Raw genomic sequence first — 23,344 nt, 5'->3', positions numbered from 1 at the left:
GACTAACTCTCAAGGTCTTTTAAATAACCGAGGGGAAAGTACTACCTTTGTAATTACATCCGCAAATGGTCAGACCCCTTTCAAGTTTTCTCGGATAAGGACTGTAAACCATAGGCCGCGTCTCACAACCCATGATCATAAACTCTTAAGTTCCAACACGCTATTTGATAAGAGCAAGGCACGGATTTCCCGGTCTTGTGGTCAGGCATATGGCCGGCTTGGCAGTGATGTCTCAAAAAGGCTTATGGTATATGAGGCCACTAAGGACGGTGCCTACTATTGTGATTGCGCATCCGTTCTGCGCATCTCGAGACAAACGGGTTTCCTATCGGTGATGCTTACTAATACAGCGATGTTTTTTGCGTGGTTTAAAACTATCCGGAGAAAGTTTATAGATTTCAGTAAGTACTCTTGGTATCCCAAAAGAAAATGGGGGTAACTATGCATTTTTTTGAGAGATAATTTTAATACAAGCCTTAGTTCGAGAAAGAACGCTATACATTGCTTTGTATCTTAAAGCTTTTTACAAATATTAGTCATCATTTATCTTTGAAAAATGCGTGGTTGTCCCCAATTTTCTTTTTGGGTTTCAATAGCACTTGTTGAGATCTACATTTCCTTGCATAATCATAAAACGGGGCAAAAATACCTTTGAATTAGTAGGCACCATCCTTAAGCAAGAGCACTGAGCGCTTAAGTCAAAGGGACTTTGCCCAGTACTGCCAAGAACTTACGCGATTTTAACAAATCTAGTTACTTATAATGAAGAGAATTATGTTTTTATATTCTTTTGTTTGTAATTCTGTAGGTGGCTTTTTCTACAACAAAATAGAAACTCTTAACTCAAACATGTTTACATGTCTAAAAAACTTGGAGAAACTGTAAGTAACAAGAATCAATTCCTCTATAATTACAAGGGAACAAACGAACTTGTTTCACATTCAGCACATAAAAAAGAATTCAGCCTGAATAACAACTTATTTTAGCTCACATGTTGGAAAAAACAATTAGTGCTGACTGCCCAATCTCACCCAATCTCGCCTTCTCCAGCCATCTCCCTCTTTCGCCTTTAACCTTGAAAACACTGATGATATAGGGTAACAGTAGAATTGTTAATATTTGAAGAACAGACTTTTATGCGGCCTCCGCAAAACCTAACTGAATTCCCGTTCGCATGCACATGCATTTGTCGTGGGAAAAAATTTGCTTCCAGAGAAACGAAACTCCCTATCATTTTTTTAGGAAGTCTTTTTCTCCTTGGCGAGTGTCTCTTTGTTTAAGTTGAGTGCTGCGAAAATGATTGTATACCTTGGGAAACAATCCTCCCGTCCGGAAATCTTTTCTTTGCTTGCGGAGGCACGAAAAGGTTCAAATCCTCTTGTCGCCAGGCTTATATATGGTCATATCCGGTAGTTTTGATTTGATTCACTATTAAAAGAAAAGTTTCATTTTTGGCAGGTACCTGCAGCGCAATTTGATTACAAATATACAAAGGAATACATTCTCAGGTCTGACGAAGCTGAAACAGCTGTAAGTAGAAAACGCAAAAAAACAAATACTGATTCGCAATTTATTAACGAAAAAAACCTATCCTGTCACAGCTGATGTTTTTTTTTTTTTTTTTGTTTTTTTGTTTTTGAAGGTATTTGAATCGCAATAATATCAAAACGATCACTCCTTGGGCATTTGATAACTGCAGCCTGAATACTTTGTGAGTAACGAAAAAAATTCCCTTTGATATTTTTGACGTCAATGGTGAAATGGATTATATTTATTTTACTATTCTTTTTAATTAAAGAAGTGTGTTGTCTTTTGCCGGTGAGTTGTGTTGTACTTTTTACCATTTTCAAGCAGCCGGTTGGTACTAGGTTTGTGAAAATGGTAAGCAAAAACTCCCGAATGGGAAATTCAGTTGGGACAGGAGCCCATCTGGAGCCTAGAACTCTATTGTGTTCTTGCAACGGCGTTTTCACAAGTAAGGTTTTTTTTAGATTGAATTTGTGAAAATGGTCACCCGATGACCATTACAAAATTAAGGTGACGTCATAGTAAGTAACGACCGGAAATGCCGTTGATATTTTTGACGTCAATTTTTGGATCTAATTGTTTAGGGCTAGTCTAAAATAAACCTACTTGTGAAAACGCCGTTTCACAGACGCTGTAGGAGTTGCACGCTCCAGATGGGAAATTCTGTTGGGATCGGTGTGTACCATTTACACAATTCGTTCAAGTTTACCGAGAGAGTCTGGAGAGAGGCAAAATCATGGGGGAATGCAAATGGTGAACACGTTTTCCGTTTGGAAATTCCGTTTGGGAATTTTGGACTACCGTTCAAGAAATCCCGTTATCTCCGGAAATTTTCCGTTCGGGAAGACCAAAATAGGCTTACCATTTACATTACCAACCGAAAATTCCGGATTTTTTTGGTAAATGGTAAACAGCCTGCGTTCCGTCACATGTGTGAGGCATCCTAATTGGTATTGAAGCACAAGCATGACGAAACGAAACTAAAGCCTCATCGAAATTAATAAGTCACCGTCACCGTTTTTAAACGTCATCGTTTTCAATGGGCTCCGTTTTCTCCTGTCCACACTTAAACTGGAGCGTTTTGAAAACGATGCGTCAGGTTCTCAAAACTCTTCACTTTTGAAACCGTTTTCGAATGTTTCCATTTTGATCAGCGTTTTCGGGCGTCTTAGGGGGTGGATGACAGCATAGTTAATACAGGGGAATTGTTATGAAACCGGACAAATTTCTTTCTTGTAGGCTTTTGTTCTCTTTTTTGGCCTTGACCGTGTGCAAAACACAATAGTTGTTTACTCCGTACTGAGGAACTAACCAATAGAAACGTGTTGGTTACGTAATTCATGGATAGTGTATGAGCGCAAAACAAAAGATTGTGCACGGTCGTGGACTTTCCAACCTAAATCTTGGCTTCGCTTTGTTTGCTCCTTTGATGTTTGCCGAGCTTCAAAACCAGCCCCTTTATTAACTATTATGACAGGCGAAAACTCATCGAAAAGAATGCGTTTTCAAATGAAGACGCATTCACGTGGATGGAGCGCTAAGGGGATGTGTAGTTGCTCTTGAAAGCAGGATATTATTTGATATTATAGCCGCTTCTATACACCCCTTTAATATAAGTCTAATATATGCCGTTTTCCGCTAATGACGTCGTCGAACTCTTGCTTTCAAATTTTATTTAGAAATGTACAAAGGCCTAAAAAAACTTTTCCGATTTCTTTTCTTGTTTGAAGCCTTTGTACATTTCTGAATAAAATTTAAAAGCATGAGTTTGACGTCATTAGCGGAAAACGGCATATATTAGACTTATTAAAAGGGTGTATAGTTTTTTATTTCTGTTGCCTGAAGTCTGTTATTTTCGTTTTGAACGAAAAACTCTGATATTTTATACCTCAAAATTAAGGGCTGCTTCCTCCCTCAAATTAAGACCAAAACAACGTTTCTCTCCTGCTAGATGTTTACTATTAGCTCTGAATTTGGGGGACCTTTGAGCTCATGTTTTGCTTCACAGGTCTCTGGAATATAACCAGCTATTGGAGCTTCCCGTGTTTGGAAGAGAAACAGAAATTACGCATCTGTAAGTTTCATTAATGAACCACAGTTTGTCATGGATCAGTGGGTCCTTTGGTTTTACTCGATAGCTCGCTAGAGTGTCAGTACTTAGATCTTACATCTCCATTATCTCTCCTTTGGGTTTTAGGTCTGAAAATTTGCTAGAAAATGGAAATAAAAATCGATAAAAACTTACCATGTGGTGAGCTGTTGTTGTCTTTAATACGTACACGAAGTTTCGGGGAAAAATGGTCCCCGTTCACCTTCCATAGTATAGTGACAAGGTAGGAGACGGAAGCCAGCTTATGGACTCCGATCGACCCAAAACAAGCACGATTTTTTTTTCGCGAAAATCGAATCCAGTCGCTAAATAAACACGCCAGGCTCGTGGAACATGAATTTCTCTAAACCATGAATCCACTGAAGCATTCCAGGTAGCAACGCGAAGCCACCAGACTCCGTAAAACTTGTAAGTTAACCTGCTAAAATGGCGGCCAGAAAGCGTTGTACTCGCGAAGTGTCCAATTCAAATGGCACTGAACTCTGGTAGACGCCTGGTGACGAGTAATAAGTCCCCCTGGAGGGAGGGGAGTCCCACATTGCTCAGTGAGTTTTTTGTTTTTAGCAATGTGGGACTCCCCTCCCTCCAGAACTTATTAACTCGTCACCAGGCGTCTAGAGTTCAGTGCCATTTTGAATTGGACACTTCGCGAGTACAACGCTTTCTGGCCGCCATTTTAGCAGGTTAACTTACAAGTTTTACGGAGTCTGGTGGCTTCGCGTTGCTACCTGGAGATGCTTCAGTGGATTCATGGTTTAGAGAAATTCATGTTCCACGAGCCTGGCGTGTTTATTTAGCGACTGGATTCGATTTTTTCGCGAAAAAAATCGTGCTTGTTTTGGGTCGATCGGAGTCCATAACGCTGGCTTCCGTCTCCTACCTTGTCACTATATTATGAAGGAAGGTGAACGGGGACCCATTTTCCCCGAAACTTCGTGTACGTATTAAAGACAACAACAGCTCACCACATCATGAATCCGGCATGAAAGGTTCCCAAATTCGTCACGAATCCGGAATCCAAAATGGAAACTTTGTATCCGAATAACTTTGAATCCGAAACTTTTCGTTTGTGTATTTTTTAACGTATCCCACGAATCCGGATAGTCTAAGCCCGCTCGCGATTCTTCTGGATTGCAAGATGGCGGTGCCGAGTTACCAGAATCTACAGCATTTTGCTGGCGATTTTTCTTACGAGAAAAAGACTGGTGTTGTGTGCCGGGAATCTTTTCTCTCGTCATACTCACGTAACGTACAAATTCACTTCATATGTCCTCATATTTGCTCTTCATGGACTCCCACTCGAGGCCTTCAGAATCTTGTTGTGATGATGAGTAACATCGAACGATTCCGAGTCACAGTTCCACTTCACTATAAGTCTAGTTTAACGCGCCTGTATTTTCTGATTTTGGCTTTGGATGCCATTTTGAGTAATAAAACAGTTTTTTGTAACCGGATTTAACGAGTTAGTGTAAACATTTGTACATCCGCGAATGTTTTTCATGTGAATATGCACGAATCCAAAAACTTTCCCCTAGTTTCGACCCATGGTAGAAGTCTCTTTTCTCTTATTCGTCAGCCCAGCGAACGCAAACGAAAAGAGACCTTTGCTAGCAGAGAATGGTTTTATCAAACGAGTTGACTGATAAAGGTAAATTAACCACCGTAAAGGCTGTTGAGACTCAACAGACGCACGGCTGTGTGCTTGCTTTAATGTTGGATGATGTTGGATCCGTTTGGCCAGGCCTGTATGGGTTAATGAAAAGATACTGGAAATACTCACACACAGACACTACTTTAATTTGAAATGTAAAAAACTTGGCCCGATTTTATGACTAAAAAAAATTAATGCCTCCATGGAATAAGGATTCCCGGATTTGAGCTGTACGCACGGGCGTACGTGCGTATATGAACGCTACGCCCCCGTGAGTAATAGATCACAGATGACGTCAAAATGTGATAAGAACAAGAAAGTAGCACACGAGGCCATAACCGAGTGTCAATGATGTTCTTACCACAATTTAACGTCTCCTGTGATCTATTACTGAACAGACGCATGGAATTTAAAAACAAAATTGGTTGCAAACAGAGATCTCCGCGGATTAAAGTCAGTTTTTCTTTTGTAAAGGAGTAGAGTTTCCCTTTAATTTGTATTGTATACTTTTGCTAATGTACATTTTTTTCTTGTTTGATTATATTATTGTAAAACTTCAGGGAAATGACAGGCAATCCAATCAAAAGGCTTAATGTTGCAACGTTGGCAATGTACACAAATCTTGAAAGGCTGTAAGTAGTAGATGGGAATTGTATTTTGTCGTGTTTGCTTTTTAGTCGGCATTGAAGTCTATTAGAGCTGTTGTCATATCTTGCTGAAATATATTGACTGACAGTATTATTAATATTCTTTTTGCACTATTTATCACGGTGACACCAACAAGCGTTTAGTACTTTATACGAAATGCACTGCTATCGGTTCAGAATGGACAGGAGCTCAAAGGGAGCCTCTAGTTCCACTAATTCATCGAATCAACCCTTTCCCAAGTAAATGTAGTTTGCCGCGAAAAGTATCGTATTTCCTTGAGGCTGAGATAGCTTTGTTTGATTGTGCAGGGATGGCGCAGTGGTGAGAGCAATCGCCTTTCCATCATGTGGCCCGGGTTTCGATTCACAGATTCGACGTCATGTGTGGATTGAGTTTCTTGGTCCTCTTCTCTGCGGTACTCCGGTTTTCCCTCTCATCAAAAACCAATATTTGACTTGATTTGCGTTAATTGTTAATTTCAGTTTACGAAGTCCCCAATTAGCGCTCCAGCGCTAGAATGACCAGACACTTAAATAAAGCTCCTTTTCTTTCCTTTATTGTCTTTTGCAACAGTGGGCGTGCTGAATCTTCCAATTGGGAGGCTCTATAAATAAATCTACTCGGGAAAGGTTTGACTCCTAGGCCAAGTATGGAGGATAGAGGTTCCCTTTGATAGATCATTTGACGTAGCCATTGTGGAGAGGAAAAAGAAAGAAAAATACAAAAGCCTAGTATGGTGTATCTTTTTCATTTACTTTAATTCTTTTAATTTCCAGTTACATTGGTGAGACGAATATTGCGGAGTTGCCAGGCTTAGTATTTGAAAAGAACAAGAAACTTGACACACTGTAAGTTGTATTTTCACATGCGCGCACTACGGACTAGGGATTAGAGGGAAAGGGGTCACGTTCGAATAACAAGCATCCCTTCGTGGGGAATGTTGCAAGAGTTTCCGTTGCTTGTTTCAAATCTACACTTTTGTTTGGAAGGACACGGTATGGAGCTTTCGTATAAAAATGATGCCCAAACCTCCAATCGGCATGGAAACTAGTTGTCCCCACAATCCCTTGCGATATTCGATCCCTTTGTCCCTCCGAACACCAACCAAAGCACTGTGTTTGTGTTATCACTGATATTAGGGAGCTTAAGCAACGACAGCGGCGACGGCAACAAGAACGTCACAAATTGCATATTTAGTAAACAAAAATAATAGCTTACCACGCCCTGCACGTGCGTTTTTCACTTTTGTCCAATTCTTTGCCGTCGTCAGCAAAGCTACAACGTGAAATAGCCAAATTTGAGGTTTTATGAAGAACGCCAGCACTTGAGGATATATTTTCATTTCTTCCCCTAAATTAACCGTCGTCCGACCAATGTCAATTTTGAAGAACTACCACACCCTTGTCATATTAAAAAGGTTGAAATAGTCACGAAGCGATAAAATAACGCGAATTATATTTTGAGATGACATTCTCGTTGCCGTCGCCGTTGTCGCAGCTTAAGTTCCCAAAGACAACGGCTACGGCAACCACAATGCCACAAAGCAAAAATATCATTGGTTAAAAAAGGAAAAATATTCGTGCTGCACGTGCAGCACGAATTTTCGTCGTGATTTTTCTGCCGTACTTCACAAAAAAACGTGAAACAACGTGATGACAACGTGAGCATTTAACAATGAACCAATCATCTTCTATTTTTACTTTAAAACCGTTCGTTCGTACCCCATCCAGTTACAGGATAGTTCGCCCGTATTGTACAAGGTGAGCAAGATGGGATAATGATGTCCACGAAATACTTGCGATGGGCCGTTGTCGTAGGCCAACCCTTGCTTAAGCTTCTTATATATCTTCCACGGTCAAAACGCCTCTACAATTATAAATCCAGAAAAAAAACACATTTTTATGACCAAAATCTCGTAAGGAGAGAAACCGTCTAAAACCAGTTTCGTGTTTTCCTTATCTTGCACTAAACGTGTAATGCTTTTGCCGTTTTTCCTTCGAAGATTAAACTAACGAAAGGCAGTAAACTGCAGAAAATACATCCGAGAGCTTTTTTGAAGGACCTAAACTTCGAGTATTGTGAGTGTTGTACGCTTCGTACTTTAAGCTGTATATCATAGAGCAAGGAAATAAACTTTCGCAGGAGCCCATCTGGAATGTTCAACTTCCATACAGCGTTTGTGAAACGGCATTTTCACAAGTAGGTTTTTTTTAGACTAGCCCTTCCCGCGAATTAGGCTATTTTTAGCTAGCCCTTCCCGCGAAGTAGGTCAAAAAACAAAGGCAGTTCCGGTTCGGTGACCCTATGACGTCAGCTTAATTTCTTGTAATTGGTCATCGGGCTCCTGTGGGAGTCTCATTCGCGGGAAATTCAATCTAAAAATAAATCGGTCTGTGAAAACGCCGTTACACGAACACAGTAGAGTTGTAGAGTCCGGGTCATGGGTTCCTGACTTTCGTCATAATTTTGACTTCATGCACAGAAAAGTTGTACCGCTTCCTACTCATGGACTCCTGGTTGGTAACCTACAAGTACGGCAGATGTAATAGTAAGCTATTTAGTTTTTGCTAAATGAAAGATCATCAAAGTGAATGGAACAAATACGTTATGCGGCGATCAACTCGAAAGTTCAAAACTTCCCCCCCCCCCCCCCCGGGCAAAGCCCGGGCATTTGAACTTTTTGAATTTTTTATCACTCAAATTCCCGCCCCATCGGGCCAAAATGGTGTTCAAATGCCCTACTCTATCGTCGGATTTGAAGGATTTATCTGTCATACCCTATTAAAGAACAATCGTCGTCGGCTCCTGCCGTCTTTAATAACCCCTTTTGAACCCTTTTTTGTAAGCCAATCGCTCACAAATGCTACATCTCTTCCTTTAAACTCTTCCATCTCGTCCAAACACGTGTTTTATATAGCTGTTAGCGACTTCGGCGCCCGAAAAAAACAATTATTTGAAACCTGAGACTTCCGGTTCAATTTTCCCCACCCCACGCAGGCAAAGGTCAAATTCTCCACTCCCCGGGCAGAGACGATAGTCAAATGCCCGGGGGGGGGGGGGAAAGTTTGAAGTTTCGATTTGATCGGCGCATTAAGCAGTAGTTGAAAAAATCAGGATATCACGGAACTATAACCCACGACCACGCGATTACGCTGTACCCTGCTCTACCACAAACGCGCGTCGGTCCCAGGGGTCTCTCATCCGCCCGTCCCTTGGAGGGCGCGAGACGAGAAGATGACAGACGTTGGGAACGAGGTTGCTACACCATTTAATAATGAAGCCGCCCCAGAGCTAATCCCATCTTTTATCGGGGTACAAGTCAGTATGATAGAGAGAATACATGGAAGTACTTCATTAATTTTTTTCCCGGTTTTTTTTTACAACTCTCAGTTGTTTTAACTGTGACTTCATAGGTCAGTTGGTAGATCATTGCACCGGCATCACAGAGGTCATGTGATCGTGTCCATAGAGTGTTTTCATGTGACGTCATGGCGGCCATGTTGGTATACCCAACTAATCCCTCCGGAATAGACCATATTCGTATTCTCAGTATTGGACTGGAACTAGCTTGCAATGGAGGCTAATGCGGGGAAATCTTTTCAAATGCAAATACTTTTTAATATTCCCCCGCATTAGCCTCCATTGCAAGCTAGTTCCAGTCCAATACTGGGAATACGAATATGGTCTATTGAGCTCTATTATCATGCGAACGTTTTCTTTTGTTTCGGTGGAAAAACAAGGTTACTGATCACGTGAGTGAAAACACTCTATAAGAGACAATTGCTTAAATTGACTTCATAACTGCCGGCATCATTTCTCTTTTTCAATGATCTTTCACTTAGAAAATCCTCTTATACACGGAGTTTAAGCATATATGTTCTTCATCAGTAGGCTATTCAGTTGAGGGATGTGAATGGGTTAACTAAAAAAAAAAAAAGAGTTGAGGTTACATTTGCTCCTTTCAGGGACCTTCAGGAAACAAAAATATCTCATTTACCTGGCAAAAATTTGAGAGAGTTTAGAAAAATTCTACATCAAAGGGGCGAAAGAGTTGTACGAAATACCAATAGTCCCTTTGTAAGTCTCAAAAAAGCTGTTGTGGAATATTCCCTTTCACTGCTGTCTTATAACCACCATGAAACATTATTCGCCTGAAGTGGGGACGCATGCGCCAATTTCTCCATTAACGGTCGTTCAGGAATAATCTGCCCTAGCAACCTTCCTACTCTAATGACTACCGGGAGTACATCTTCAACAACAACAGCCACAGCAGCAACATCGAAGCCGAACAATGTCTCGTATTCATATGAAAGGAATGAAGAAGGAGAATTGTGAGATTACATCCTAACGCATGCGTGGATCCTAGTAACTTTACACTGGAAACAATGTCACCCCCGATACAACAAGAACTGCACGGCTGCACAGCGGAAAGACGTGTTCAATCCCTGTGGTGATTTACTTGGTTCGCAAGTGCTGCGCGTGTGTCTTGGATAGCGATGGGTATTTGCCGTCTTGGGGAATTCCTTCAAACTCTCTTTGTTCTGTTTATGAGTAAGCGTAAGATCTCCATCACCAAAATTCTGATGTGCAATTTGGCGTTCGCGAACCTCTGCATGGGCTTGTTTTTGTGCATGTTAGTCATCGCGGATCGCTACTCGCTTGGCGAATACCAGAAACTTCGCTTATCGCTGGCAGTACCTCACAGGATGCAAAGTGGCTGGATTCGTCTCCATATTCTCCACGGAGTTAGCTGTCTTTGTGCTTACAATAATCACAGTTGAAAGATATTTCACCATTGTACATCCTTTACAACGTGAGAAACATCTTAGCATCAAACAGATCGTTGCTCTCATAGCAATTGGTTGGATCTTTTCGATAACATTGGCAGCTCTTCCTTTGCTCCAAGTAGGAGTCAGCAGTTATAAGAAAGTCGCGATATGTATGTCTTCCGTTTGATGTAAAAGCACCTTGTCAAAGATCTATGTTACATTCCTATTGGCCACCAACGGATTAGCGTTTTTTTTCTTCGTGCTGTTCTGTTATGGTAGAATGTACTGCAGTCTTGGACTTTCCGGCGCTGGGGACAGCGGTCACCGCGATGAAACGAGAGTGGCCAAACGAATGGCTATGTTGGTGATCACAAACTTTGCCTGTTGGTTTCCAATCGCGCTCTTGAGCCTCATAGCAATATACGGAAAAACGCTTATAAACGTTCGTACCGCTCAGTTCTTTCTTGTGTTTGTGTATCCCATTAATTCCTTCACGAACCCTTACCTCTACGCTATGGGGACAAAACGCTTTCAGCTTGATGCTCTCGAGATCATAAGCCGTCTTGGGATATGCGACTCTGCTATTAAAAAACTCCGGGGCAGGTTTCAAGGTCAACTCGAGGTAGTTGATGGAAGTCCTTAGGTGGACTGTTGTTGGTGAAAACGGGAGCGGAAGTCAAGTGGCCATGTTACTTTACATCCTCCGGGGACTGAACTTTATTCGTATGCAAACATTTTGTTTTCTTTTACTTCGTAAAAAATATGGTTATCACGTGAGAGGGAAACCAATGGTTAGGTTCGGCAGTTTTTTTCATTTGAAATGGCACGGATCTTACATTTGTTGTTTAATTTGTTAGTGAGATATTTTTGATATTTACAGATCATTAAATCCTGCAAATAAAAACCAACTTTTAAATTAGTCCCGCCATGTCATGGAATTGGCCAATTACAGCGTGCGTACTCTTTGAGAGAAATAAAAAAGTTTATTATCCCTTTGTTATCTCTAAATTAGGCCTTGTAAATGTACAAAATGTGAATGATTTGTTAATATTCAGGGGCACCCAACGAGAATATAATTCAAAAAACCACTTAGACATATGCATAGCATTGTCAAACGTATTTTAGTATTTAAACGGTAGATATAGGCATATTTTTATCCCCCCAAAAATTTTTCATCTGTTTGGATTTCCTAGCTGGAAGTCTAGTGATCCTAAAATTATAGGAATAAAACTTAACTTTTCGAAAATTTCAGCCAGAGAGAAAAGGCTCCCGAAAATTCTAGGTGACCTTTTTTAGGGTGAAAATCCGTTAAAAATGGGCAATTATACCATTTTTTTAGATGTTCGAAAATCATAGGACAGGTAGGCAAGCAAAAAATTTTACAACAAATGTTCCGAAAATTATAGATCCCAAGTCGTCAGATATTTTCCGAAAATTGACGTTGGGTACCCCTGAATATACACGGTATGATTTATCGGCCGAACAAAAGAGGCCGACAATTCGTACCGCGTAAACCGGCCTTTAGACAAGTTCACAACTACTCAACTTTATAACCTAAAATAAACAATTCAAAAGAAAATATGGTTAGTTAATTAAGAACTCTGACTGAGAAAAGACTGCTAGTTTTCCGGAGGAGCCTCTCATTCGCTTGTACATTTTGTTTTGGCAATGTAGATCATTTGACAATAACTGTTTTTCACATTACGTCATGGCTGCAGTGTTAGGGAACGAAAAACCAAAAATCCCTAAATAAATAATTCATAATTAATTAATAATAATAAAATTATTATTTATTAAATAATTAAAAATAATTATCAGCCCCTTTTTGTTCGTCCTCCAATAATTGTACATTGTTATATCTCCCAACTCAAATACGTTTTCCGATTGGAGGAGGAGAACGTGTCATGTGTCATGTGTCATGGATCAAACCTCAGTGACTCCCTAGGACGAAAAAAACTCACTAACTCCCAAGGGAAACAACGACTTGAACATTTTCGACTCGCACGTGATCATAAGGTGCACCTTTGAGACAGCGGCAAATTCTGTGTAAAATCCGTGTATTGTTTTAGTTTGAGTTGGGAGGTATAACAAAAGACTTGATGACTGGCCCCACGGTAACAGTGAGTTTTGTTTCCCCTGGACTCTCAATATTCCCCGAGGCCAACTCTCAATGTTCCCCTCGGCTTCGCCTCGGGGAATATTTAGGGTCTCGGGGAAACAAAACTCATTGTTTCCCATGGGGCCAGTCATTAAGTGCTTAGTTTACAAATAAGATAAGATTCCCTTAAATTACATACTATTATACGCCTAAACTAAAAATCCCTATGTGTGTGTAAGAGAGCTAAAACTAAATGGCAATTACATTGTATATGTAAGATACATGTCAATTAAAAGTATACATAATCATGGTCACTAAAATCTGTAGTAGAAATTGACGTAGCATAAAAATTAAAATTAAGAAACTTGCATTATCTTTCAACTTGGTTGACAAAGTTTTACAACTCGCGTTTACAATTGAATGAATGATCGTTGGCCAAGGTGTTATTCCATAGAGCCGCACCTCTATATCTAATCGAAAAATGGACAAATCTTGAGTTGAAGCGAGGTACACAGACAGAGTCAGGTGTCCTAGACGGATATTCGATGTTCGTCTACAGATATATATTGTCACATAATGGCAAAGGCAGATTTTCCCAGTGAGCCTTGTGTATCAGTTTTACTAATGCAATCTTATATTTGTAGCAGAGTGGATGCCAATTCGCTATCTTTAAGGCCTCTGTATGCGGGGTGTCTGATCCTAAATTAAAAATTATCTTCGCAGCTGTACTGTGTAGCTTTTCTACTGAATTAAACAGTTCCTTATTACTACAGCATCCCCACAAAGGTAACCCATAGGTGACAGTCGGTAGAATTACAGTAAGATAAAATGCTTCTAAAACATTCTTAGGTAAGAATTTGCACCTCTTTAGCAAGGCTAACTTTATGGCAAGGAAAGGAAAGGAAAGGAACTTTATTTAAGTGTCTAAATTTTCTAGCGCCGAATAGCACTAATCGGGGACACCGTAAATTGAAATTAACAAGTTAACGCAAATCAAACCAAATTTTGGTTTTTGAGAAGAGAGAAAACCGGAGTACCCGGAGAAAACCTCTCGCTGCAGAGTAGAGAACCAACAAACTCAACTCACATATGACGCCGAGTCGAGGAATCGAACCTGGGCCACATTGGTGGGAGGCGAGTGCTCTCACCACTGCTCTTTCACGAGTTTCATCTCAGCTTTGCTATGATTGTGACAAGAATGGATACTCCAAAATAAGATGAGACACTTCGTGACACATATACAGGTTAGAGTTAGGGTTAGGGTTTGGTGAAGTAAAACTTTAGTGAGATGTTTGGTACTTTATATACACAAAACTAAGTGTCTCACCTTATTTGGGAATATCCATTCTCGCCATGGACTATATTCATAAATGGCGGCCAAAAAAATTATTCTTTTGTCTTTATGCTAATCATCATCTTCTCTAGCCTCGTTGGCTCGAACAAATTCAAAAGAGCTTTTGCTCCAAAGTGAGACTAGTGAGGATGTATGATCAAAGACAAAAGAATAATTTTTTGGCCGCAATTTATGAATACGGTCTATAGCCGCCCATCTTGGATTATCGGTTGTGCTCAAAACGAGTGAAGGGTTCTATTTCTCAAGCGCTCCAGTTTCTCCTTCTCGTCATCTATCACTTAGAAGAGCTCGTCCATGTCAGCTTAGATCATGTAATAAATTATACTGAAAATCTAATATATACAGACAAGTTTGCTGAGTTTGAGTAATGCCGGTCGTGGGTCGTTCGTTTGCTCAGTAAAGGGATGAGTCCAGCAGGGTAACACCAGTTTTTTTTAACAAACTGTGCATAAGTGATCAACAGAGACTTTGATTTTCTTGAAGGGATAAACAACACTTTAAATTTTTTTACAAATATGTGTTTCGACATCCTTATGCCATCTTCAGTTGTCTGAATGAGTTGCACAATTTGAATTTAAGTTTATAAGAAAAATACAATGGTTACATTGATACACATTCGCATACTTACAAAAAGCAGACTAATTAAGTAAGTGGATTAGTTAAGATACTTAGATACTTATCGCAACTAAGCCGTTTAAAAAAAAGGTTCGTTGTAATTGTAGTTTAAAACTGAATAACCAACAAGACTAAACTGAAAGAGACAGGCCAACATGTTGTAGCTGTTTTGGGTTCTAAAGGAGTAGGTTTGTGCCATTTGATATGCAAAGCTTCCTTTATTTTTAATTTTAAAACGCGAGTTGGCTTAAGACTGTGAAACATTCAGTGGAACAAGAGTCTCGACAAGCTTTTGATGACGCGAGATGTTTGTACACATGAAAGACCTTGTCCCAAATAAGGTGCTCATGTACGCGAGAAGAGAAATGACGACTCGAGCGATTTCGCCAATGTAACTGTATCCATCCAGCACAAGTAAATTCAGTTATACACTACTACGTGTGAGCGGAGACCTTGTGGCACAAAATCTTTCACAATGATGAACTATTTTGCCTTAAAAGTAGAAAATACCTTTTGAGGCTATTCCTCAACAATAGTTTCCCTATTTATTAGTCCCGATGCCAATCCCCAACGGTATACCGGCATGCGGCGGGAGCTGATTTTTGTTTTGTCAGTGAACCTGATCGTGATTTTGCCTGACAAACTTCCAACTGCGAATCGATTTGTGCTTACTGTAGTGACAGTGTTCTCATCAAATGGTGAGTAAAAACTCGCTTCCCGTCAGTTGTTTAATTCAGAGTGTAATTCGCAGTTTATTTGTAGGTTTTTACGGCGTCTTCTTGTCGCTGTGTTATACCAGATGAGAACAAACAATTGCAAGTGCTGTGAAAATTGGGTGTGTCAATAAATTAACTAATTAACTGTTGTGTTCAAAGATAGCTTCGAGTGTGCACTTATTCCCCGAACAATACCATTATAAGGGAGCTTATAAAAATGAATGTTGCAAAAATCCACTTAAGTCTGGTTGGCGTTGATCCCAATACGTTGCCAAAACAAAATGTACAAGCGAATGATACAGCCTCCCAGAACGCTAGCAAGATCTTTTCTACAGTCTGGGTTCTTAATTAACTTAACCATATTACGTTGCCAGTTTTGAATTAGGCGTTATCTGTACGGTTATTAAAGTTGAGTAGTTGTATACTAGGTCTTAAAGGCCGGTTTTACCGCGGGATCGAGTTTGTCGGCCGGTTTTGTTCTGGCCCTGATAAATCATAACCGTCTTAAATTGTGTAAAACGTGTATTTTCTACCTCCAACAGATTCTTCCACGTTGGATCCTTTTACCCGCTTTCCGCCAATTTTGAAAAAACAGCTTCGCCCCTTCACTTTTTTAGTTCTAAACATTTTGTGCCCACAGGGTTCTCCACTCGCTCGTATTAGTTGTATAAATTTACGTTTGCTGGATCATACGTAGTTCCATAGAGAGGCAAATGGTTATGAAACCCGACAAATTTTCTTTGTGTGTAGGTTTTTGTGTCTCTTTTGTGGCCTTGACCACGTGTGCAAAACACAATTAGTCATTACTTCCGCCGTACTGAGGAACTAACCACGTAATTCATGATTTAGCGATAGTTTGCTGAGAGCGCAAAAACAAGAGATTGTGCACTTTCCAACCTAAATATTGGCATCTTTGTTTGCTCCTTTGATGTTTGCGAGCTTCCAAACCATTCCCCTCTAATTAAAGACTCATTTAGTTTACACTAGAAAGTTTGCCTTGACAAGTTTTCCTTGGCAGTGTAAATGGAAACATATGACAAGTTTTTCCTTGTAACGGTTCTTGTTCAAAAACTAGAATGCTAGTTCTTGAACAAGAACACTAGTCTAGGACAATATTTGCTAGTGCAAATTACTTGTCAAGTGCACTTGTCAGAGGAAACTTGCTAGTGTGTACCGTCGGCAAGTTTTCCTTGACAGTTCACCTGTCAAGGAAAACTTGCTAGTGTAAATGAGTCTTAACTATGCTGGATAAAGTTACATTGGCGAAACCGCTCGTCATTTCTCTACTCTCGGACGCGAGCACCTTTGTTCGGACAAGGCCTCGCATTTGTACAAACATCTCGCGTCATCAAAAGCTGGTTGAGACTCTTTTTCCACTGAATGTTTTACAGTCTTAAGCCTGTTTTTCACTAGTGACGCAAGCATAAGCAAAAGAAGCATACGCAAACTCAGTAGCTTGTGTGACGTAGAGCCTTTTGTTAGAACAATAGACACTAATTAACAACAAGTAAAATGCGCACGCGTGTGTTACTTGTTTACTTGCTTGCCTCGCTAGTGAAAACAGGCTTTAGACGCAGCCAACACGCTGCTTAAGATTAAAGCTAGACCCTCCATGAGCGTACATTGGTCGCCTGTGGTACGAAGGGACTATTATTAAACTGCAGCGTTCCAGGCAATTTTTTCAAGTCGGGGGTCATTAAGACCATTTAAGGGTCACCCAGAAAGTCGTACCAGCAGAGGCCTTTGGTTTTAATACCCATCATCTTAATCTTTGACAGAGGCTTTTTTGTGAACCATTTTCAGTTACAAAGCTGGTCGTGAACGTCAACGTTTTAGTTCATAAACTCAGTCCCAGTTTCATTTCCAAAAATAACCACCTTTAGCTTTGACATTTGTAAGATCTATTAAAATAATGGAGGGACCACAACTTGAGCACTATGAGACATCATTGAACAGGAGTGCTTCGCCTTCATTTGCTCGTTTGTTTTTTTCATGAACGTCAAGGGTTTAGTTTCAGAACTCAGTTCCAGTTCATTTGCAAAATTAACCTACTTTCAGCTGTGACATTTGTAAAACATTTAAATTGGGGAGAACAACTGAGGACAATACGATTTCACTGAAAGGAAATGTTTCGCTTTCATCTGTTCCTTTGTTTCTCCAGCTGAAAACAAGTGTACAAATATTGAAAAATTCACTAATGAATCCGAACCGAACTAGTTTTAAATAACGTGTGTTTAAATAAGCACACGTTTCAGTGATAAAATCTAATGCTTCTGGCGTTACGATTGGCTAATTTAGAATGCAAGCAGTTTGCTGAAATGTGTGTTGTTGATATGCTAATCTTAATAAGACAGTGAGTAGGGAGTTGTTCTTTGATCATTATCATAAAATATATTTACCAAAATTCGGAAAGAATCACGCTAGATCGAGGACTTTGGATTGCTTATTTATTATATTTGAAAAGAAAAGTTTCCATTTTTCTTTGGCCATTGAACTGAAAGTACGCGAATTGCACCAACAAGAAATTCTAAAACCGCCAGTACAGTTGTTGGGCACAGATAAGTTTTCGCCGACCTCTTAATGGTACTGAACGCCTTCATGCGAGCAGTGAGACTCAAGTGTTGATACAGGTACTCCGAGGGAACTTTTTTTTTTAATTCTACAAAAGTCAAACATTGCTTCTTTCAGGCAATGCTATGCGACGCAAATATTTTTTCACTGCTTGAAATTCTACTGGTTAGAGAATAATTTAAGAACTAACAGCATGGAATATGGGAAAGAATTCCTGAAACGTATTGTTATGGTTGGTCGAAACCCTTTGGTATATTCCTCCCCTTATCGTTTTTTTTTTCTGTCAATTTTTCCTTTTTTGTGGTTGCTGGTTGTGCAACTGATTCATGCAGCACACAGGTATCAATTGAAGCAAACATTTCTGAAGATGTTCTATTGTTTATGAGGGGCAAACGGGAGGGGGAGATTTCGTCTTTGTTATTTTACCAACCAGTGTCCCTCGAAATATTCTAATGTATTTGTATTTCAAGTTGGTGGTATCGTAACGTTCAATGACAGAGCTGCCTTCTTAAAGCCGCCATCTTGAATTCCATAATCTCTTGGAAACCGCAGAAAACCTTTGAGCTGAATTTAAGCACTGAACCGTGTAAAGATTTTCGTGTCGTATTTTTTTCGTAAGTCCAATTAGCCCTCTTTCGGATTTCTGGATTTTCTCGAAGGCCGTGCAGAAAAGAACGGGACAGTTAAAAAGAACGTTTCTTGTGGTGTTACACCACATCGCCCGACTGTAGAAATTTCCTTGCTAAGTTTATTAGAAATATTACGACCGCTGTTGAACCATTCAAAAGGCTTCGCCGGAGCTTTGCTGGAAAACGACTACTTTGTTTTACATTAAGGAGGCTCGAAATAGTTTCTCTTGTTTTCAACAAATAAACATATTCTGTCCTTAGACACAGTTAGGGTAATCATATCAAGACGAAATTTGGCCAGGTTATTAAGTACCCAACATAAATTTCTCACGTTACATTTTCCTCCAAAATAACATCGCCATGGAAACGATATAATGCATTTCTTTGAGCCTTAAAATCAAGAAATTTTTTTTTTTGAAAATACGGGACGGTGAAATCTTCCCATTCAGCATTACCAGATAATGTTCGAAATAATCTGTAAAATATTTAAAATTCAACAAAATCTGTTGGCCAGTTTTTCAGAAAAACCTTTTTTTTTTTAATGTCTCAATTTTTTTTTTTTTTTTTTTTCACCCACATTTTTTTTTAATTTGAAAGACAAACGATTCAAATTAATCTAAGCTAACATGGAAAAAATGAAAAAAAATTCGCCGTCCGGAAGCAGAGATATAAAGGAGTAAAGTTGCAAAATCAGGAAAAAATTAAGGGGTTACAAGATCAGCACTTACGCATGCGTAGCCCGCTCTTTCGAGTGCAAGCGCGAGTGGAGCTACAGGCCAACACAAACGGATTTAAGTGACCATCAAACCGTATGTGTACAATTTTCGTAGTTTTCGTGAATAGGAGATGTCTATATTCCATATATATATATATATACAGGAAATAGAAGAAAGGTGAGCGAATTTAGCGGTATTTGTTTATTTCTGGTGACCCATTTTGAATTGTGTTTGTGGCTTACGCGCGCGCGCTCAGCTGAAAACCCTTTCGAGCCTCCAAAGATATGACGACTTTACTGTTTCTTATAATCACAACTGAACTGTCTTGAGTTTTAAAAGGGGTCACCTAGCTTTATCATGGATAGTAATTCGATTCAATTTTTCCTCTTTTATTTCTAGTCTTCAAAGGTGAAAATAAAAAACATTAGACATGAGTCCAATTACAGCTCGTTTTCTCGGATTTATTCAATGTTAGTGAAAGAGAATCCCAAAAAAAATTTGAACAAGCAAAACTATGAATTTCTAAAGTGTAATTCTAAATTAGGTCGCATCCTGGTTCTGCTTGCACTTGTCAATTCTGGCTAATTTTTGCTCGGCTTTATGAAAAAAAAGATTACTTTACTTACTTTGCTTTATGGAAAAACTATTGCTCAGCTGTCGCTAATTTGCTCTGTTATTTGCTCAATGTCAGCCGTCGCGAATAGTAATAGTAATAGTAATAGTAATAGTGAATAGTAATTCGATTCAATTTTGCCTCTTTTATTTCTAGTCTTCAAAGGTGAAAATAAAAAACATTAGACATGAGTCCAATTATAGCTCGTTTTCTCGGATTTATTCAATGTTAGTGAAAGAGACAATCCCAAAAAAATTTGAACAAGCAAAACTATGAATTTCTAAAATATAATTCTAAATTAGGTCGCATCCTGGTTCCGCTTGCACTTGTCAATTCTGGCTAATTTCTGCTCGGCTTTATGAAAAAAAGATTACTTTACTTACTTTGCTTTATGGAAAAACTATTGCTCAGCTGTCGCTTATTTGCTCTGTTATTTGCTCAATATCAGCTGTCGCGAATGCCCCCGTTTGTAGTGACAGTAATCAACGACAAATCTCACTGTATATTTGAATCACTTTTAATCACGAAGAAAATCTCACGTCACAGTTCGCAGCACCGAGTTGAGTCCCGAATCAATAGAGATATATATAAAAGAGAAAACTTAAGCTCTACGGTTACAATAGCAAAAACGCGATACCCTGTAATTCTAGAAGCGACTTGTCAATCAATCCTGACTTAATAAAGACAACGCTATTTCCGACACTCTCCCTCCATATAGCTTCGGAGGAGGTATATGTTATTGAATCACTAAAACTGAATTATGTTGAAAACATTAACGAAAATTGTGAAAGGAATGTTCTCGTCCATAATGTCCTTAGGCTAATAAAGAATCATCAAACTTGTTCATGCAGGGCGATAGCCCTGATGTTCTCTGCTGCAACGGCTGCTGCTTGACGACGAGGTCGGAAATCTTCAGCCAATGGGTTGAGTTCAGGAGGCTCTGACCTATCACAACTCAGCTCCATAGGATAGAGATGTTGGATTGGTCTCTCCAGTTTCCCGGTTGCTGTGTGAACTTGTACTGCACGAACCACCCCATCACGACCCGGGTAGATTTGCTGTACGACGCCCATCGGCCACTTGTTTCGATTCTTATCTTCCGCTTTGATAAGGACGATATCTCCTACTGCTACCTCGAAGTTCTTGCGCTTGTGGTTTAGATTATGTCTCTCACGGAGAGCCGTCAAAGACCTTAGGTATTTCCCACGTCTCCTCAAGTCCACATTTTCTTCTCTCCAAGGTTCTTGCTCTGGTAACGAGTTTGAACGCTGAAACAGGAACGCTGATGGGGTAAGGATTGGCAGCTGAACGTCATCATCGACATAGCTCAGTGGTCGGCGATTAATTTGGACTTCCACATCAAGTAGGACATCACTGAGCTCATCCCAAGTCAACGTTGTCACTCCGATGGTCTTGTTGAAGGAGCGTTCGACAACACCGATAAGTAGCTCAAATTGCCCTCCCCACCATGGTGCTCTGGGAAGGCAATTTGCTCTGCCACTGGATCTCTTGTCGCTCGAGGAACCCTTGCATTTCTTCATCTCGTTGAACTCCTTTAAGCCACTTCGCTGCTTTGACGAACGTTCCTCCATTAGCCGAGTACAGTATCTTCGGTCGGCCCCTTCTTGCGATGAACCGTTTCAGGCGTGGAAGGAACGTCCCCGTTTCTAGGCTTGGTAACAGCTCAAGATGGACACCTCGCGTTAAACGGCAGGCAAACAGGGCGATGTAGGCCTTTCCTTCTCGGTTACTCCCTTTACGATAGCGAATGAGGCCTACGAAATCCACGCCTGCAACTTCGAATGCCGTGGTTCCTTCTGTCCTATTAGTCGGCAAGGGACCTGGTGAGGGTGCTGCAATTGCTGTCGCCTGAAACCGCTTAGATCACCAGCAATTCTTAGTCACTTTCTTCACAAGACGCCTTAATCTTGGGACCCAGAACTTTTCCCTGATTGCCACCATTGTTAGCGCTACTCCCCCGTGCAGGGTCTCGCAGTGCACCCGTCTCACTAACTTTCTGGTAAACGTGGCGCCTTCTGGCAGATATATTGGGTACTTTCTTTGGATACGCCCGCGGCACTCCAGAAGTCCGTCCTTGTTCGGTTGAAGATTTAAGCTGCTCTTGATCTGAGGATAGTTCGGCATCGTCGTGGCTTGCCGTTGTGTTCGTCTGATCCATCCCCACTTCACGTTCTCTAATTCATCAGCTGTCAATGGCCCTGTTAGTTTCTTGGGTGTCTTGCAGTTGGTTATGAACCTTGTAATCCATGCAACAACTCTCAGGGCATATTTTAGTTCGTGCTTCTCTAACACTTCTTCCACCCTGTCGTTTGAATTTTTGGGCTGTGCCAATGATAGTACTTCTCGTATAGTTTTGACTTCGACCTCTGTCGCTGGGCAAGCTGAAGTCACTGGATTAGGTGGCCATTCCTCCCGATTAGCAAGCCATTCAGGCCTGTTCCACCAGAGTGTAGATCCATTCACTGATCCCCCGCGGCTGGCTAAGTCGGCTGGATTCTCTTCGGAGCTGACATGTCGCCACACCATATCTGACTGTGCTCTAATCTTCGTCACCCTGTTCTGGACAAACTGCTTAAACTCTCCGCTCTCTCGTATCCAACGCAGGGCAACGGTGCTGTCCAACCAGCCGTACACGTTGGAAATTGGTAGACCCGCCAAAGTGTTTCTCACGTTGTTGAGTAAGCTGGTTGCCATATGGCCAGCAACCAGTTCTAAACGGGGTATGGAGAGTCCTCCCATTGCAGGACGCGCTTTAGCAGCTACCAGGCGTTGAGTTGTTCCCGACTGCTGTCTCACTACTGCGTAAACCGCGGCTCCCACTCCTAGTTTGCTTCCGTCACCAAAGCTGTGTAGTTCGACATCTTGTAACGGTTCCTGAAAGCTTGTAATTGACCTTGGCACTGCCACTTCCGTAGGTAGCGACTGCTCCCATTTCTGCCACCTCCGGAGTAGTGGCCCCGCGAACTTGGCGTCCCATGCTTGTTTCTCGTCACAAACATCTCTAAAGATCACTTTGCCTTCGAGCGTCACGGGCGATACCAGGCCCAAGGGATCATACACTTTAGCGAGCTTGCTTAAAATTCCTCTTTTCGTCGGTTGAACTTCTTCAGTCGGGAACTTGACTTTCAGTTCATCTTTTCTTTGTCCCACCCAAGACCTAAAAGGCTGGTTTTAGATTTCACTGACTGCTGGAGCTGCTGCTTGGCAAACGACAGGTCTGTGTCTTTGTTCTCGATCTCTCCCTCCATGATCGGGACGTTGGAATGCCACTTGTGTAAGGTGAAACCTGCGTCATCGAAGATTTCA

The 23,344-nt window shown here is 40.7% G+C and overlaps 4 protein-coding genes and 1 pseudogene across 4 annotated transcripts in view; 2 read left to right on the top strand and 3 right to left on the bottom strand.

The window, feature by feature from the left end:
- The first annotated feature begins 828 nt into the window (after positions 1-828).
- Positions 829-6,263, top strand: LOC137985203 (leucine-rich repeat and fibronectin type III domain-containing protein 1-like protein). Its single transcript, XM_068832726.1, has 5 exons — positions 829-881; positions 1,459-1,530; positions 1,643-1,711; positions 3,536-3,601; positions 5,849-6,263. Exons 1-5 carry the CDS (start codon positions 850-852, stop codon positions 5,922-5,924), a joined length of 315 nt encoding a protein of 104 aa, XP_068688827.1. The 5' UTR covers positions 829-849; the 3' UTR covers positions 5,925-6,263.
- LOC137984485 (lutropin-choriogonadotropic hormone receptor-like) lies at positions 6,247-11,473 on the top strand (annotated as a pseudogene).
- A 9,377-nt stretch (positions 11,474-20,850) lies between these two features.
- On the bottom strand, positions 20,851-21,609 carry LOC137984484 (uncharacterized). Its single transcript, XM_068831655.1, has one exon. The coding sequence runs from the start codon at positions 21,607-21,609 to the stop codon at positions 20,851-20,853; it is 759 nt and encodes a 252-aa protein (XP_068687756.1).
- A 292-nt stretch (positions 21,610-21,901) lies between these two features.
- On the bottom strand, positions 21,902-22,777 carry LOC137984483 (uncharacterized). Its single transcript, XM_068831654.1, has one exon. The coding sequence runs from the start codon at positions 22,775-22,777 to the stop codon at positions 21,902-21,904; it is 876 nt and encodes a 291-aa protein (XP_068687755.1).
- A 386-nt stretch (positions 22,778-23,163) lies between these two features.
- LOC137984481 (uncharacterized) overlaps positions 23,164-23,344 on the bottom strand; it is a 1,983-nt gene continuing 1,802 nt past the window's right edge. The window contains exon 1 of the mRNA XM_068831652.1: positions 23,164-23,344. This exon is cut by the window's right edge and continues 1,802 nt beyond it. Within this exon, the coding sequence (XP_068687753.1) occupies positions 23,164-23,344 (181 nt within the window).

The sequence above is a fragment of the Montipora foliosa genome, chromosome 14 (assembly GCF_036669935.1).
Source record: "Montipora foliosa isolate CH-2021 chromosome 14, ASM3666993v2, whole genome shotgun sequence".
Taxonomy (NCBI): Eukaryota; Metazoa; Cnidaria; class Anthozoa; order Scleractinia; family Acroporidae; genus Montipora; species Montipora foliosa.
Note: the sequence above shows the minus strand (reverse complement) of the source record. Positions and strands in the feature narration are given on the sequence as shown.